Below are 18,154 nucleotides of genomic sequence, written 5' to 3'. Positions count from 1 at the left end.
TGCATGCGTTGGCCGGGTGCGGTGGCTCACGCCTGTAATCCCAGCACTTTTGGAGGCCAAGTCGGGTGGATCACCTGAGGTCAGGAGTTCAAGACAAGCCTGGCCGAGATGCTGAAACCCCGTCTCTACTAAAAATACAAAAATTAGTCGGGCATGGTGGTGGGCGCCTGTAATCCCAGCTACTCGGGAGGCTAAGGCAGGAGGATTGCTTGAACCCAGGAGGTGGAGGTTGCAGTGAGCCAAGATCGTGCCACTGCACTCCAGCCTAGGCAACAGAGTGAAACTCCATCTCAAAAAAAAAAAAAAAAAAAAAAAGCAAAAAAAAAAAAAAGCACGAGTCAAGGATGACTTCTTAGGCTCATGGTTTGACCATTTGGGCGGATGATGGTGACTCTCACTTAGCTGTGGAATCTTGAGGAAGGTCCCTATTCCTTAAACATTTAGTCACTAATGGCTAAAAATGAAACACTGAGAGTGTCACATATTTAGCTTAAGTCTTTCTGTAAATAGATTCATTGAGATATAATTTACATATAAAACATTTAACCATTAAGTGTACAATTTGAATGATTTGTGAAAAATACATAGTTGTGCAATGAGTACCTTAATTGTGATAAAGATTTTTATCACCTAAAATAGTTCCCTCATAGCCCTTTTCCCTCTTTGTCCCCAGAGCTCCTGGGACTGAACTGCTTTAATTAATTCCGTATTATCTTTTCTCCACTTTCATATAATGGGAAGCTTCTTTCACTTAGAATAACGCTTTTGCGATTCATCCATTTTTACCTGCATCAGTAGTTCTTTTCTTTTCATTGCTGACTTATGTTCCACAATCTACTACAATATTTTTATCTATTCATCAGTTGATTGACATATAAGTTATTTTCAGTTTGGGGCCATTATAAATAAAGCTGACATAAAATTCACATGAAAGTCTTGTGTATACCTACATTAATTTTTCTTGGGTAAATATGTAGGAATTGTGTTGGTGAGTTGTTGGGTAAATGTATATTTAAGAATCATAAGAATCTGTCAAACTGTTTTCCAAAGTGTCTATACTATTTTGCATTTACATGAACAATGCATGAGAGTTTCAGATGTTCCACATCCTTGCAAACATTTGGTAATGTAGAGAATTTTTATTCACTCTAATGGGTGTGTAGTGTTGTCTCTTTGTGGGTTCAATTTGCATTTAATGTGCATTGTCCTAGTAACTAATAATGTTGGCTACCTGTGTACAAAAATATGAACATTGATGCTTATCCTACCTCATTTACCAAAAGTAGGTCAAAATGGATAATAGTCCTAAATTTAAGAGTAAAATTTTAGACCTAGAAAAAAAGTAGGAGAAAAGGATTTGATCTTAGCTTAGGAAGCACTTCTTAGAAAACCAAAAAGGAATTCTATAAAGGACAAATTAATAAATTGGACTTCATCAAAATTAAAATCTTTTGCTCTTTAAGATATCATTTAGTAAATAAAAGGCAAGCTACAAATTAGGAGAAAATATTTACAAACTATGTATCTGTTAAAGGATTTTATTGAGAATATCTACATAAAGTCATGAAACACTTATTGATGAAAAATTACATTTTTATTTATTTTTTGAAATGGAGTTTTGCTCTTGTTGTCCAGGCTGGAGTGCAACAGCATGATGTCCACTTACTGAAAGCTCCGTCTCCCGGGTTCAAGCGATTCTCCTGCCTCAGCCTCCCAAGTAGCTGGCACCTACCACCAAGCCCGGCTAATTTTTTATATTTTTTAGTAGAGACGTGGTTTCACCATGTTGGTCAGGCTGGTCTCAAACTCCTGACCTCAGGTGATCCACCCATCTTGGCTTCTCAAAGTGCTGGGATTACAGGGGTGAGCCATGGTGCCCAGCAGAGGATACATTTTGATAAATGCATCATTAGGTAATTTCATTGCTGTTTAAACATCATAGAGTGTTCTTATACAAACCTACATGATGTATCCTACAACACACTTAGGCTGTATGGTATAGCTTATATCTCCTTTGCTATAAACCTGTACAGCATATTACTGTACTAAATACTGTAGGCAATTGTAAAATAATCCTAAGTATTTGTGTATCTAAACATACCTACACAGAAAGGTGAATTAAAAATATGATATAATATTATGGGGCCACTGTCATATATGTGTTCTGCTGTTGACTAAAATGTCCTTCTATGAGGTACATGACTGTGTATATTTTCATGTTTGCATAGGTTTTGACGAGAAGTTTGCTGTCATTCTTAACTTTGTTTCTCTAGATAATGTTTCTTCCTCTGGTTGCTTTTAAGATTTTCTATTTCCTTTCTGTTTTTAGCAATTTGTTTAATATATGCCTTGGCATAGTTTTATTAAGTATGTTATGTTTGCATGTATACATGATAGTTTTCATCAAATTTGGAAAATATTCAGCCATTATTTTTTCAAATAGTTTCTCTTCCCATTTCCATTTCTCCTCTTCTTCTAAAACTCCAGTTACTCATAAATTACATATCTTGTTATTATGCCACAGTTCACCAACACTCAAGTCAATTCTTCTTGTCTTTTTCTTTCTGTGCTTCACTTTGGATAGTTTCTTTTGCTATGCCTTCAAGTTCACTGATACTTTTTTTGGCAGTATCTAATCTACTGTCAATACCACCCAGTATGTTTTTCATTTAAAATATTGCATTTTCCATCTCTATAATTTCAAATTGGGTCTTTTTATGTCTCTCTTGGTAAGGTTCATGCTTTCCTCTATCTTCATATACTTTTATAGCATATCTGTAATAGCTGTTTAATGCTTTTGTTGGCTTATTTTATTACTTTTGTCATATCTGGATCTGTTTTTACTAAGCGATTTTTCTCCTTGTTATGAGTCATTTTTTCCATGCCTGGAATTTATAATTGGATGCCAGAGAATGAGAACTTTACATTGTTGTTGTTGTTGTTTTGAAATACTATTATTCCTAGCCAAGTGTTGTGTCACACGCACGTACCCTAGCCCTTTGGGAGGCTGAGGCAGGTGGATTACTTGAGTCCAGGAGTTTGAGACCGACCTGGGCAACATGGCAAAACCCCATCTCTACTAAAAATACAAAAATTAACCAGGTGTGGTGGTGTACGCCTGTAGTCCCAGCTACTCAGGATTGTGCTGAGGTGAGGGGACTGCTTAAGCCCAGGAGGTCAAGATTGCAGTGAGCCATGATTGAGCCACTGCACTCCAGCCTGGATGACAGAGTGAGACCCTGTCTAAATGAAAAAGTACATATATGTAAAATAATTATTATTCATTTAAATAAATTAGACCTTGTTCTAGCAGGAAATTAAATTATTAGGAAACAGATGAACCATTTTGCAACTATCTTTTAAGCCTTGTTGAGATAGTCCCACATGAAACCTTAATTACAAGGCTAATTTAATTTCATTACTAAGATGATTTTCTAAGAACATTATCTAATATCCCTCATATTATGATGACCTTCCACCTTAGCCAGTAGGAACTCATCACGTTTGGAGTATTGTTTGGCCTTTAATACTTTATGCCTCCCACTCCCACCACTCACCCTATGCTTTAGGTGTTTTCTTCACATGTAGAAATCAGAACATACACATTTAATTCAAAGTTCTTCCAGAAAACAGCCAGAATTCTCCCTTTCTCTCTGTCATAGCCAACACTACAGACATCTTAATTGGTTCAATTTACATTATTCTGACCAAACAAATTATAATTGATCAAACTTTCCACCTGATGGCTGCCAAAACCATTGCACCCAGCTCAACTACAAACAAGAGCAGGGCTTTCAATGGAAATTTTAAATCAGTGGTTCCAAAACACTGAGGCATTTATTTGATGAATTGTAAAAGGAAATGGAATGTGGTTTCACCAGTAAAATCCTGAATACAAAGCACAATCAAAGCAACGGCTACCAAGAGGGGTTAGTGGTTCATTCAAAGCAAAAGCAGTCCAGTTAAGAGCAAAGGTCATGGCAACAGTTTTTGAGATGCTCAAGGAATTTTGCTTGCTGACTTTCTGGAGGGCCAAAGAATAACATCTGCTTATTATAAGGGTACTTCGAGAAAGCTAGCTAAAGCTTTAGCAGAAAATCTCTGCGAAAGCTTCACCAGAATCCTTCTCCAAATGACGATGCTCCTGCTCAGTCCTCTCATCAAACAAGGGTGATTTTGTGAGAGTTTTGATGGGAAATCATTAGACATCATCTTACAAGTCCTGATTTGCTCCTTCTGATTTTATTTCGTAATCTTAATCTTTAAAAGGCATTCATTTTTCTTCAATTAATAATGTAAAACAGACTGCATTGACATGGGTAAATACCTCACAACTTTTCAGTTCTTCAGGGATGGAGTAAGAGGCTAGTATCATGGCTTACAAAAGTGTCTTGAACTTGATGGAGCTTATGTTGAGAAATAAAGTTTTTAAAATTTTATTTTTACCTTTTACTTCCATCTTCCACATACTTTTTGAAGTTTCCTTGTAATTTATAGACAAGGGGCAGAAATGATGGTTTTTAAAATATGTCCACAAATTCTTTGACATTTCCCCATTTGAATGTGGGCTGGACCTAGTGACTTCCTTTTTATGATGAGAATATGATAGAAGTGGTGGTATGTCACTTGCAAGATTAGGTTTAAGAAGACCATGGCTTTTATTTTGGGTGCTCTCTCTCTCAGATCACTTATTCTGGGGGAATGCATGTAATGAGCAGCCCTATGGGAAAACCTGTGTAGCAAGTTGCTGAGCTTCCTGTCAACCAAGTGAGTTGAAAGCAGAACCTCTTCTTCCAGTTAATTCTGCTGAAACTATAGCTCTGGCCAAGAGTTTGACTGCAAACTTGTGAGAGCCTTAATCAGAAATACCTGGGCTTATCCTGTCTTGGATTCCTGACTCTCAGAAACTATGTCAGATGATAAATGTTTGTTGTTTTAAACTGCTAAGGCTGTTATGTAGCAATAGATAACTGATTCACTCTCTGTGTAGTTCCCTCCTTTCTGGTACTCTGCCCTATAAATTCTAGCCTCCTTCTCTGCCTCCTCAACTCAGCTTGTATTCAGGGCTCTGTTTGGCTTTCTTCTCTCTGTGTTAAGGCCTGAAACTGCCTCCAGGTAGTAAGCTGGGGAAATTGTAGTGACCAATTCATTTACTTCTCTTCTCTCCTAAGTCATAACCCAAGCCTCCCTGTTGTCCAATATCTAAAAACCTTTACTATGTTTTCTAATTGCCTAAGATGAGAGCTAACTATGGTCCCTGTAATTCCATTATGGCCAGAACTAGCTTAAGACTTGATGTCAATTTAGATATGAGTTCTACTGGGAGTTGGTATCTTCATGGAACTCAGTGAAAGAGTTCTTTGTATTTTCTCAAGACTTTAAGAATCTGGTGGGGGGAGGGCAGGTGGATTTAAGATTAGCTTAGGTTAATTTTAACCTAGGGTAAGATTAGGTTGTGAGAGGCTTAGTGCCAATGAGTGAAGAGAACAAGGGAGAGTTGACAGCATCAAGTCCAACTTTCTATATGGAGAAGCCTGGATTATAAATGACAATATGAGCACCAAAACAGTTGATTCCACTTACTCTGATACTTTGTCATTTACCTCTTCTCCTTCTGTCCTTATTCTAAGAACACAAAAGCAGTGCTCTGTTGGTGTTAGCAACCATCTGGTGACATATGTTGTGATCTGTCTTACCAACATATTTTTCCCAGCTGCTCTTTTCTTTCCTCTAAGGTTGGTAATGCACACACATGCCTCAGTCCTGCCTTTTCTTCTCTATTTCACCACACACAGTTTACAGTTTACTCACTTCCAAATTAGGCCAGTTCTTTCTTTTATATACACAGGTACTCGAATTCACTCACTTTAACTGATACTCTTACTTGCACATCTAAGTCTCTCCTAGAGCACAAAAATTCGCCACACATTTCTCCCTTAGGCTTGCTCATTCTGTAAACCAGATAAATCATGTTGATAGTGGCTAATCACCAGTAGAGCCAGTGATGCAACTCCTGATCAAGGAATTAGAATTGGAACAAAATACCATAAAGAAATCAATTTCCATCACTTTCTAAAGCATCTTGGAGAATTTCCTGATAATTTCAGAAACTATTCAGTGTAAATCCTTGAATTAGTCAGGTGATATATAAAAGAAATCATTCCTACCTTTCAAAAACATTGATAGTCTAGTAGGAGAGATAAGTACATAAGTCATTAAAGCTCAAGTGACTTATAAATGTCTCTAAATATGTAAATAAATTATAACAGTATTTCAAGAGGGAAAAAAGAGAAGAGTTAGCTGAGAATTAGACAAATCTTTCCATAACAATTAATATTAACCTTTACCATGAAGGATAGGTAGGGATTATATATTAGTAGGAAAAAAAGGCAGCAATGCAAACTTACATTGGTAAGCTGTGCTTTTGAGTATATTTAACTTAGTTATACAACTCATTTAGTTTTAAAAAATCATGAATGTTCTCTAATAATAATAATAATAACTTAATATGCATTATTCTTTCAGTTCTGCTTTTCGTTGTTGTTGTTAAAATACGTGTGAGAAACGTGCTAAGACTCATCTATTGGAAGTATTTCATTGAAATTAGCTTTCAATCTTAATAGCTTGCTATACTCGAAAAATAAACTGCCTCTGATTTTTTTGCCTAGCTTTAAATCGGTATAATTGAGTCTCACGAAAAAAAGCATTTAGGTTTCTAAGTAACCCAGATATTTCTTGAGCATCTGGAAACCCACACCTTAGTTACTCCAGCATTAGAGATTTTATAAGACAGGGTTTAGAGGCAGATCACTCTTGACAAACTCACCTAGAGTGTTTTTGCCTTTGTTTCTAAACTCTGGACAACTCAAAGAAAGTATTATAGGACCCAGCTTACTCAAACAATGGCTTTCCTTTGAAATAAGATCGTCTGCTTCCCTTAAAGGCATAGTAGTCACCTTTGACACAAGGAACAGAAGGTAAAACAACAAAGGAAGTGGTGAACCAACCTCAGTGCTGCAATTAAAAAAAAAAAAAACAAAAAAAACCCCCACTGATTTGCATTACTTCTCATTTCTAGGTGTCTGGCCTAGTGTAGAGGATGCAAATGGCAGTTCAGATCAATCATCCTTAAATCTGATATGAACGCTTTGATGTGGCTGAGGGAGAGGTGTGGAAAGGGGAGCAGGTACCACGAAGAGAACTGCAACAAAGGAAAAAAAAATATTTGGGGTTGAATTGCCCCCAAAGAGGACAGAAACAGCAAAAATATATTTTATATGTACAAGTAAAAAGTACAGAGGGCAAAATAATGTCACCTGGTCTGAGATCTTTAGAATATAATGCTTAATGTTGATTTCCTTACTCTTACTCCTTTTAGGGCTCCGTGTGTGTGTGTGTGTGTGTGTGTGTGTGTGTGTGTGATGGGGTGGGGTAGGGGAAGGAGAGAAACTGATAGTACTGATGAATGGTGAGCTATAAAGATAAGGAAGGAAAAGAGGCTCTGAAATGTAAGGGTGCCTACTCTCCTGGGAACCTTTACAGCACATTCCATGACAAATTACATTATCTCCGGGCTTAGAAAATTCCGACAAAGATGGGAAGACAAATCAAAGGCCTTTGGTAAATGAGGCCTGAGCTTTGTGGTCAAGTCTGCACTAATTTTTGCCTTGCGTGATGTGTGAATTTGACAAAAAGAGGAGCTGGATTGAGGAGTAGGATGGCAAGCGGGAGGCACCTCTACCTGCACACACCTCAACTGACTGGTGGGGGGCAGGGGATAGATGCAAATCAGGCCTTCTCGAGTGGCCAATCAATAGTCAGGTGAGGGATTTTGGGTCCCCACCCCATCCCAGCCGGCGTTTGAGCACGTGCACAGTGTTCTGGGACCTTTGTCCCACAAAGTCACGCTTGGCGGGCACCCCTTGGTCCCTTTTTCTGGTCAGATGTCCTTGATTCTTTTCTGCTCTACAACCCACCTCTCTAGTAGTGTCTTCCCATCTCCCTACTCATTCCCTTCCGCGCTGCTGCGGGTGAGAGCTTTCAGCGTTGCGTCCCAAGGAGCGTGAGGAGTGTGCGGAGCTTGGCACACCAAGTTGCTGAGACTGTGACACCAGCCTCCGCCCGTTCCGCGCGGGTGCAGGCGGCGAGCCTCGGCTCGGACACCACAGCTCTCCTGCCCGCGCCGGGCAGTCCTCCGCCTGTCCAGAGGCAGCACTCCCGGCTCTCGGCTGGCTGTGGGTCTGTCCTGTGGGGCTCCAGCACTAGCCTGCTCGGCCTCGGAACCTCCTGCAGCGTCCAGAACACAGAAAATAGACTCATCACCTAATTCGCCAGGGAGCTCGAGCGCTGCGGGGCCGCGGCGCTGCCTCCCCCGCTCCTCCCCCCACCCGACCCCACCCCACCCCCGCCAGGGCTTCGGCGGCCTCCTGGAGTCACACAGCCTACCCCCCCACCCGAACACCCCCTCCCCCGGCAGACAAAGGGCCTGGGCAAATTCGCCGCCCGGCCTCCTAGCGCTCCGGGGAGGCCGCTGCGCCCGGAGTGGATCGCGCTGGAGGCGTGCGCCGGGCGAGAAGCCGCGGCCGCCGGAGCGCAGTATGGGGAAGAACCGCGAGATGCGCCTGACTCACATCTGCTGCTGCTGCCTCCTTTACCAGCTGGGGTTCCTGTCGAATGGGATCGTTTCAGGTAAGTTCTTCCGTGACTTTCTCGCTTCCTTTCCAGCCATCCCAGCGGAGACCGCGAACGTAGGGGTCGGCAGGGCTGGTGCAACCGGTGCGTGGAGAGCAGAGCTCAGTAGGTAGCAATAAAAATGAGCTTGAGGTGCGGGTTAAGGGGTCAAGTTCGGAAATGAAGCACACTTCTGCCGGCCTCGTTTTAACCGTATGTGGAATAGTTTCCTTCTAATTAGAGCAATAATATTTGCAAAGGTACGTTTGCAGCACCTGGAGGAAAATTAGAACGTACCTAAGTTGATAGCAACGCTCTGCTCTAGCATACACTTCAGAAATCGTTTACTCGTGCTGGAGTCTTTGCATCGGTTTTCTTTTCAACAATGAAGTACAGTCACCAAACTTTGATTCCCCCCTCCCCGCCCCCAATATAATCGTACTTTTACTCTGAAAATGCTGGGGTCTGTAATCTGATCGCAAGGCTTCTGGGGTTGCAAAGAGTTTCAGGGGCTAGACGGGTGGTCTCTATTGCATTCAACGCGAGCGCTCTGTATCTATGGGTTGTTAGCTTAGAAATATTTGTGCTACTGGAACCGCGGCACTTTAAGCCCCACACTTCTGTCTGCCCCGCCCGCAGAGCTGCAGTTCGCCCCCGACCGCGAGGAGTGGGAAGTCGTGTTTCCTGCGCTCTGGCGCCGGGAGCCGGTGGACACGGCTGGCGGCAGCGGGGGCAGCGCGGACCCGGGCTGGGTGCGCGGCGTTGGGGGCGGCGGAAGCGCCCGGGCGCAGGCTGCCGGCAGCTCACGCGAGGTGCGCTCTGTGGCTCCGGTGCCTTTGGAGGAGCCCGTGGAGGGCCGATCAGAGTCCCGGCTCCGGCCCCCGCCGCCGTCAGAGGGTGAGGAGGACGAGGAGCTCGAGTCGCAGGAGCTGCCGCGGGGATCCAGCGGGGCTGCCGCCTTGTCCCCGGGCGCCCCGGCCTCGTGGCAGCCGCCGCCTCCCCCGCAGCCGCCCCCGTCCCCGCCCCCGGCCCATCACGCCGCGCCGGATGGCGACGAAGTGTTGCTGCGGATCCCGGCCTTCTCTCGGGACCTGTACCTGCTGCTCCGGAGAGACGGCCGCTTCCTGGCGCCGCGCTTCGCAGTGGAACAGCGGCCAAATCCCGGCCCCGGCCCCACGGGGGCAGCATCCGCCCCGCAGCCTCCCGCGCCGCCCGACGCAGGCTGCTTCTACACCGGAGCTGTGCTGCGGCACCCTGGCTCGCTGGCCTCTTTCAGCACCTGTGGAGGTGGCCTGGTAAGCGCCTTCTTTCCCTAGCTCTCCATTTTCCCCTGCTGCTCCTCTCCTTGCCCCATAGATCGGGCTGATTTGCATGCACCTTCTCCCCTTTCAGTTGCTCCTTTTGAGCTTCGCCCTAGACTGCACCCCCAGGTGTCTACATCGTTTGCCTCCCATGGAACAAATCCAGGGCAGTTATGTAAATCGGACGTCTAATTGGACGGATAAATGGCCTTCTCCTTCCAGATGGTTATGTGTCTTTCGAAACTACGTGAAACTCTGCCTTTTTGTAACTTCTTCCCAATGGCTCTTCTTTCTGTTCTCCAGGGTTTTCTGAAATAAGGGCAACACGTGATGCCTTTTAGAAACTCAAAAGACAACCAGTGGGCTCACTGATGAATCTCCTCCGTGTTTGCGCAGCACTCTCTGTTCCTCATCTGTTATCTTAGAGCTTTTTCATAACCGACTTCAAAGTTGTAAGAACAATTCTATAGGGAATTAGTCTGACAGTTTTCTAGAATTTAAACACATCCAGAGCCATACTGGACACCTGTTCACTGTTTTTGTGAAAGATAGGAGTTGGGAGGGACTCAACTGAGAGACTGGAGCTGTTGAGTAATGGGTGACATTATCATCCAATCCGTGTTCAAAGGGTTATGGTTCTGTGATTTACATTTCATTTGACAGTACTTCCTTTTCTTCTTTCCACTCTTTGGAGGAAAGGAGCAAGGTGGAAAGCCTTGTTAAATGGCCTGTTGGGATGGAAAGTAAAAGCCATTTGCTCTGTCAATGTAGAACATCATTTGATTTTTCTCCCTCTGTCATGATTCAGGGGTTAGGACAAGCTTCTATAAGTTGTCCTTTGTGTGTGTGTGTGTGTGTGTGTGTGTGTGTGTGTGTGTGGTCAAATACGTATAACATAAAATTTAACCGTTTTTAGATGTACAGGTACGTGGCATTAAGTACATTCACGTTGCTGTGCAACACCATCATGTCCTTTATGGTTGCTCCCACCACCATGGGCTTAATATTAATTGGTTTAAGACAAAACTCATAAAATATCAAAAATGCCCTTGTGATTTGTGGCTTCAGTTTGCTCTTCGTAGTGAGCCACTGAGAAATCCACAAGAACTTGCATGGAAGCAAACTGCTTATTTGGAGAAAATCCAACAGCAGTGGATAGCAGAAAATAATCAGCACAGTCACAGCCACCCAAACCTACCACCCGCCCCCCACCCCTGAACCAAGATCCCATAGTCAAATGATGTACACTGTTGGACAGTGCTCATAATGATGAATATTCAAATATGGGCATTTTTAGGCTTAAGTGAAAAAAACTGGCATGGAAAAATTACATGTAAAGCTTTTATTAAAAGGTTTTCTGTGGAACTGATGTTTGAACATTTCACTGAGGAAAACGTTTTGTGGAGATTTCATTGTCCACTAGCTTTTGGCTGGGGATTAAATAATCACATATAGAAAGTTCCTGGTGTGGTAGGAGCAGTGGGGGATAAAGAATTTCACTGTGTTGAAATGTGCACTTTTGGTCAGATTTTCCAAATGACCTATTCCTTCTCTCTGTACTTAAGGAAGCAAAGTTAGAATTATAAGTAGGTTTTTCATAGACTGAATAGGAGTTTGACATACCTCCCTGTTTATCATGTTGGACTTTTACTCACTTTTCCTATTAGCTACATATGTATATGTTCTGAACTGGGAAGTCTTTGTTATTGAGGAAAACTACCATTGCCAGCAATACAGTGTAGGAGTTAGATTTTCGGTAAAAAGTTAAGCAAATAGCCAAGAAGAGTGGGTTTGTTACTCTAGACTCTAATATGCCAGGCTTTTCCCTTATGAGCTGGTGGATAAGGAAAGAGAGACTTGTTATCGTACTCTGGAAGAGATTTGTTCCCTGATGATTGACAAGCTCCTTCTCTCTTTAGGCTTCAGTTTCCATAGGTAAAATTAGAGAATTAGATGATTTAATTTAAAAAAATTGGATGGTGGGATTAAAATTCTATTGGATATTTCATGTATTCTAGGTCCCTTGTTTAGAGAATAGAATGTTCTGCCTTTTAGGGGCTCAAGAATTAAGAGAAAGATATCATGTATAAGTGGAAATGACACAGGTCGTCACAGGACAGTGACAGACCAGCACAATTAATCAAATGTTCTGCTAAGGTAAAAATCCCTTGGGAGAGGTGGGGAATGCTTCCCAAAGCAGATGAAGTTTAACTGGATCTTAAACCATGGAGAGGATTTCGCCAGGCAGAAAAAAAAGCTGGAGTGTTGTAGGTAGAGGGGAGGAGACTGAGTGCAGGCATGAAAATGCAGGACCTGTCAAGGGAATGATAAAGATTATCTCCTATGACTAGGCCAGAAGATGCGATAGAGAGAAATGATCTTAAAATGTCTAGAGATCAAACTTCAAAAGCCTTGTCTGCAAGAATATGGGCTTTTTCTAACTGAATATTCACAAAACTACCTACCTGTTCCTTTATATCTCAAGAATTCTGTGATCCTGTAATGCTAATGTGAGGAATTATGATGCCTTTATATAGAGTTGGTGAATCATTTATAAATGCAACTGCTATTAGTTTGCAACAATTATTTTCTTCTTAGGGAAAACTTTCTTATTGTCAGTTGCAGAGAAGAGGGTATTTCACGAACTGTACCTTCCCTTCCCCTCTCTTGATAGTAAATTTTGCCTACTGGTACCTGAACTTTTCAATATCTTTTGGATTATTAAATGTTTAAAAGGATCCAAAAGTCTGTAGGAAAGGAAATAGAACATCAGCTATCCAATAAAGTGAACATTTATAAGATTGACCAATTTACTCTCCAGGTACTATGCTAACTTGTGTTATCAAAGGAAAAGTGCCAGAATGGAGATTTTGGATATGGGGCAAGAGCTGCCTCTTCAAAGTTTTTGATCTTTCTGGATATCATATCTGGATCTGTCTCTATATAAAATGTACAAATTATACTTATATATGTAGCAATTGATCTGTGAAGCGTTATTATTTCTATTTGTCCTGATTAGTGTATTATTGAATAACAATCTTATTTGAGTTGTATATTAGATCTTATAAACATGCAAATATACTACTACTAATCAATTAAACATTTATTGAACAACTCTTATGACTAAGGCCTTTTCCAGATATTGAGAATACAAAAAGAAGATGAAGCAGTCTCAATATATTTCACGGGGCTCTCAACCTAACTTGCCAGTCCCCAATGAAAACAGGGAAATACAATAGGTTGAGATGTGTGAAAATACAGGTATACCATGAGTGCTCTGATGGCACTGTCTTGTTCATCTCTTTTCATTTCCAGCACTTTAGTTTTTAGTAGATACTCAGTAAAAATCACTGAATAATAAAATACAACAGATGAAGTACTTTATGATATTTTAAAATCATCTTAAAAAATTAAAACACACAAAAGCAACAAATTAAATCCCATGAAACTGTGCAACAATTATCTTTGCTCAAAGTTAACACAATTTTTTTTTTTTCTAAAAACATTCTTATAAGCACTGGGCCAAAATAAACTAGATTAGTATATACCTGGCCTATGTTTTTTTTAATGGACTACTGACATGGCAGACTACTTAGATTAATTTTCCATATGATGAAGTGTGGATACTAAAACTAATGCCACCTTTTCCTACTTAAATTAAGAGTTTTATCCAGTAGTCATTTTGGTTAGCTTTTGATACAGAATCTGGAGCCTTCTGTAAATTAAATTTTTTAAAATCTTATTTGCACTAAAGTATTCTATGCTGTGGGAAGTTTTAAACAATTAAATATTTTTGTGACTCCCATTTAAATAAGGCACTATATCAGTTAGCAGTGTGAAAGCTGCTGTCAGAGCAGGAATGAGTAAAGGGAAATAAACACATAACGAGGAGAATCAGTGGAATCAATCCACATCCAAATGAAAAAATTAAGATTACAGACTGACCTCATATATCTACTTTCTTCATTCAAGCAAAATCTTAGGAATGATAGAAAAAATATTCTAAATAAATATAAAGCAGTATTAGAAGAGAATGTCATCAGGACATCAGATATTTTAAATATCTCCTGAAAGATTGAAACAGTTTGGCTTGGATTAAGGGAAACATATAGTCATTAGAAAACGTCTGTGAATTGCAGGAGCCATGCCAGAAGTGCCGCTGTACATGCAGGGAAAGGCAATGCAGTGAGCAGAAAGGGACCTAGAATAAGAGTAGGATTTGTTTTCTCTGTTATCCCATTCTGCCAAGCACTGGAAGCCACATATGGGTCGCTAACACAGGAACAGAGAACAGATGCAGAGCTTACCCAGGCACATGGGTGACACCCAGGAAATACTCTCTACTCTCAAAAGGTGAGCTGTTGGATTCTTGCACCGAGTCAAATGTCTCATCTGTCTCTAACTCAAGGAGAGCTGAGTAAACTGAACTAGTCACAACAGATAGGTGAGCAGGGAAACCAAGCAAAGATGAGCTGACACCCAAGAATATTACATTTTGAAGAAAATAATATAAAAAGAGTCTAAAACTCTTGTTAATTAATATAAGAGGCAAAAAATTAATAAATAGAATAACAGAAATCTAATGCCCAGAAGAATAAGAGCAGGTATATATTTATGGAAAAAAATAAATTAAAAAAATTGAGAACAAACTGCTATCCATAAAAAGATTAGATACAATGGGACTGAAATTATATCTCTGTTAGAGTAAAAACTCAATAGATGAGCTGATAGGTAAATTTGTGATATGGAAGATCAAACCCAGAAATTATCCCAGAACATAATACAATGGCGAAACGAATATAATATAATAATAAAAAGTTGTGAGCCATGAATCATAGGTCTAGATCAAACATTTCTCTAATAGGAATGCATTTAAAAAATCAGTATAAAGATTGAATTGTAAAAATACATGCAATTATATGCTACCTACCAGTTAGACTTTGGATATGAGGCCAGATATTACTTCTCTGAGAGTAGAGGGTAGATGAGATAAATGGTGTTCTGGATGATCCTCGCTCAGCATACACCAAAAGCAATTTTCAATACAGGTTTCCGTATTTGAATTAAAAAATACAGACAAATGGAAAGCAGTTTTGTGTAGAATTCTTGATTTTAAAAATTTTCATTATTTATTGTTGTTTTCTTTCAAAATTGTAGCAACATTTTTAAACAACTTTCTTGTTTTTCCGAAGTTTTCACAGAAACAAAAATGTATTTTGCACTCAGATTTCACTGGCTTTCATATTTAATTATTTAAGATTTAAATATTGATTAAATTATACATTTACAGAATGTTGTACCTACCTGTGTTCAGACAAATATGGCTGACTCTTGTCACAGGCTGACTGGTGGAAATGGTTGTGTACTGTAAGACAAAGAAAGTGTCTGCTAGCTATGAGCATTCAGCATGCTGTATGCCTCAGCAATATGTCTTCCAGATGGTGTGTGGAGTATTAAGTCAGCGATTCTAGTTGAATTGGTTGATATAAAACCAAGATTAGTTAGGGAGAGGTTAAGAGACCAGTGATTCTAATTGAATTGGTTGATATAACCAAGGTTAGTTGGATAGAGGTTAAGAGACCCCTTTTTTCAGCGTCAGAAACAAATTTATCAGAGATAAGACACAAACCTTCAGAGTGAAAGACCAACCACAAAACTCAGCATGACCTAAGAGGGACCCAAATCTAGATACACATTGACAGCATATTAGAACATCAAAGAGAAAGAGAAAATCCTATGCATTTAATAGAGGAGAGATGATCTACAGTGGGATGTGTATCAGATTGACTTTAGAGGATTGAATCAGTAATACTGGGTGCCAGAGGATCAGGTAACTTCAGAATTCTGAGGAAGAGTCATTCTAAATCCTGGATTATATGGTCACACAAAATACCATTCAAATCTGAGGCCAAAGTAAAATCATTTTCAAAATTATAAGGACTCAGATGTTACCACACAGAATCTCCAAAAAGGTATGCAATGAAAAATCTTCCTGAAATACCTATCCCCTGGTTAGTACTTAGTTTTCCATCCTAGAGGTAACCAGGGTCATCTGCTTATAGTGTCTGATCTGGAGGTAGTTTATGCATAAACAAATATATATACATGTATACACTTACATCTTTTTAAAAACCCATATTGTTTACACACACACACGTGGTATTATTACATTTGAATGCGTAAAGAGATTCCCCTTTTGTTTAGTCCTCTTATATCTGATTGCAAGGATCTTTTGTAATCTACCTAATCAGTTTGGTGTTCCTGGATATTTGATTGCATACAATATTTTCCTATTAAGAACAAGGCTAAATATATAAGGTTCTGTAGAAATGCTGTTTTGCCTCTAATGTATATCTGTGTTAAAGGGCATGTGTATTGGTAATTTGGAGAGATATTGCTTAATTGTACCCATAGAGATGGTGCTACTTTACAGTCTCAGACCAGGAGAGTAGGAGAGTTTCTCTTTCCCATGTCCTGTTACTGGTATGGACGTTATTATTAAAATTTTTGACCTTTGTGAAATCTAATAGGTGAAAGATGTTATTTATTATTATTATTATTATTTTTGAGACGGAGTCTCACTGTCGCCAGGCTGGATTGCTGTGGCGCGATCTCAGCTCACTGCAGCTTCTGCCTCCTGGGTTCAAGCAATTCTTCTGCCTCAGCCTCCTGAGTAGCTGGGACTACAGGCTTGCACCACTGTGCCCAGCTAATTTTTGTATTTTTAGTAGAGATGGGGTTTCACCATTTTGGCCAGGATTTTCTCGATCTCTTGACCTCATGATCCGTCCACCTCGGCCTCCCAAAGTGCTGGGATTACAGGTGTGAGCCACCGCACCTGGCCAAAGATTGATGTTATCTTAATATAGTTTTAATTTACATTTTTTGTTGTTATGGTGAGGTTGAGTGTCTTTATATTTTTTATTCTCATTTCCTTTCCTATAGACTTTCCATTCATATCTTTTACTTATTTTTCTTTCTTTCTTTCTTTTTTATGGTGGATTCTTGCTCTGTCGCCCAGGCCAGAGTGCAGTGTAGCAATCTTGGCTCACTGCAACCTCTCCCTCCTGGGTTCAAGCCATTCTCCTGCCTCAGCCTCCCAAGTAGCTGGAATTACAGGTGTCTGCCACCACACCCAGCTAATTTTTGTATTTTTAGTAGAGACAGGGTTTTGCCATGTTGGCCAGGCTGGTCTCAAACTCCTGACCTCAGGTGATCTGCCCACCTCAGACTCCTAAAGTGCTGGGATTACAGGTGTGAGTCACTGTGCTAGGCCATCTTTTACTTATTTTTCTAGTATATATTTTTATTTCTAATTCCAAAGTTCTTTATATATTAATATTTTAAAAAGACAAATGTTAATTACAAAATAATATATTCTAAGTATAGGAAATTTAGAAAATATATAAAATAAATAATCTGTAATTTTACCACCCAGAGATAAACAATTAACTTTTTAGTATTTTTGCTGAAAAGGACATAACAATATAAAACAAACCTCAATTTTCAGAAGATTTGTTGGTAAGCCAGAAAAAGCAAATTTTCTCAAACATCTTTTTTGGTTCATAAGATTGGCACAAATTATGCAGATTGAGACATAATTGGGGAACATTTGATCTTACACATTGTAGGAGAGTAAATTAGTAGAGGCAATATATACTTTTGTGTAGTATCTATTAAAACATTAAATATGATTACCCTTCTTGTCAGCAATTCTGCTCATAGTTGTCCATTTTAGAGAAATATCTATATATGTGCAAAAGGCTTTGGTATAAGCCAGTTCATTGCAGAACTTAGAACTCTCTAGATATTCAGCAGTAATGGACTAGTTATATCTCTATATTATGCTGAAGTCCAGGAGAATGGAAAGAAAAAAGAAACAGTTCTTTGCTTCAAGGTGTTTACCGTTTTGAAGGAACCATTTTCTTTGTCTCAACTTTTTAATCCTCTTAGAGTTAATCACAGTTATTTGATTTGGTAAGTACTCAACCTCTCCTTATTAATGAAATAACTGTTTTTTGTTGTTTTTTTTTTGAGATGGAGTCTCGCTCTGTCGCCCAGGCTGGAGTGCAGTGACGCAATCTCGGCTCACTGCAAGCTCTGCCTCCTGGGTTCAAGCCATTCTCCTGCCTCAGCCTCCCAAGTAGCTGGGACTACAGGCGCCCGCCACCATGCCCGGCTAA

At 40.2% G+C, this 18,154-nt stretch overlaps 1 protein-coding gene across 1 annotated transcript in view; it reads left to right on the top strand.

Annotated features, from left to right (window-relative positions):
- Nucleotides 1-8,510: 8,510 nt before the first annotated feature.
- The window catches only part of ADAMTS19 (ADAM metallopeptidase with thrombospondin type 1 motif 19), a 291,742-nt gene continuing 282,098 nt past the window's right edge, over nt 8,511-18,154 (top strand). Inside the window, exons 1-2 of the mRNA XM_030927451.1 lie at nt 8,511-8,688; nt 9,310-9,965. Coding sequence (XP_030783311.1) covers nt 8,598-8,688; nt 9,310-9,965 — 747 coding nt within the window. The 5' untranslated portion in view covers nt 8,511-8,597. The remainder of the gene's footprint in view (nt 8,689-9,309; nt 9,966-18,154) is intronic.

The sequence above is a fragment of the Rhinopithecus roxellana genome, chromosome 3 (assembly GCF_007565055.1).
Source record: "Rhinopithecus roxellana isolate Shanxi Qingling chromosome 3, ASM756505v1, whole genome shotgun sequence".
NCBI classification, from domain to species: Eukaryota; Metazoa; Chordata; class Mammalia; order Primates; family Cercopithecidae; genus Rhinopithecus; species Rhinopithecus roxellana.
This window is presented reverse-complemented; position numbering and strand designations above follow the sequence as displayed.